The sequence below is a fragment of the Sinocyclocheilus grahami genome, unplaced genomic scaffold, assembly GCF_001515645.1.
Source record: "Sinocyclocheilus grahami isolate Dianchi unplaced genomic scaffold, SAMN03320097.WGS_v1.1 scaffold7.1, whole genome shotgun sequence".
NCBI lineage: Eukaryota > Metazoa > Chordata > Actinopteri > Cypriniformes > Cyprinidae > Sinocyclocheilus > Sinocyclocheilus grahami.
The window spans coordinates 1,840,755-1,841,093 of record NW_015505186.1 but is presented as its reverse complement, the minus strand read 5'-3'; the positions used below and the strand labels follow the sequence as shown (position 1 = coordinate 1,841,093).

General features: G+C 38.6%; 1 protein-coding gene across 1 annotated transcript in view; it reads left to right on the top strand.

The window, feature by feature from the left end:
* Nucleotides 1-339, top strand: part of LOC107589716 (2-acylglycerol O-acyltransferase 2-A-like) — a 10,074-nt gene extending 9,735 nt beyond the window's left edge. Inside the window, exon 6 of the mRNA XM_016278224.1 lies at nt 185-339. Within this exon, the coding sequence (XP_016133710.1) occupies nt 185-339 (155 nt within the window). The remainder of the gene's footprint in view (nt 1-184) is intronic.

Here is a 339-nt window from a genome sequence, read left to right as displayed (position 1 = left end):
ATCTATCTATCTATCTATCTATCTATCTATCTATCTATCTATCTATCTATCTATCTATCTATCTATCTATCAGTCTGTCTGTCTATTCATTCATCCATAGCAACAAAGGCTTTCAAAGTCACTTCACCTTTGTGTATTTATTTATGAAGGAAATATTTTAATAGTCCTTTCTGTCTTCTCCCAGTGGGTAGGCCAATTCCAGTAGAGAAAAACGAGAAACCAACGGCAGAAGAACTGGACGTGTTTCACCAGCGCTACATGGACGAACTCAGCCGCCTGTTTGAGGAACACAAAGGAAATTATGGAGTAGCTGAAGATTCTCACCTGCTGTTCCAATGA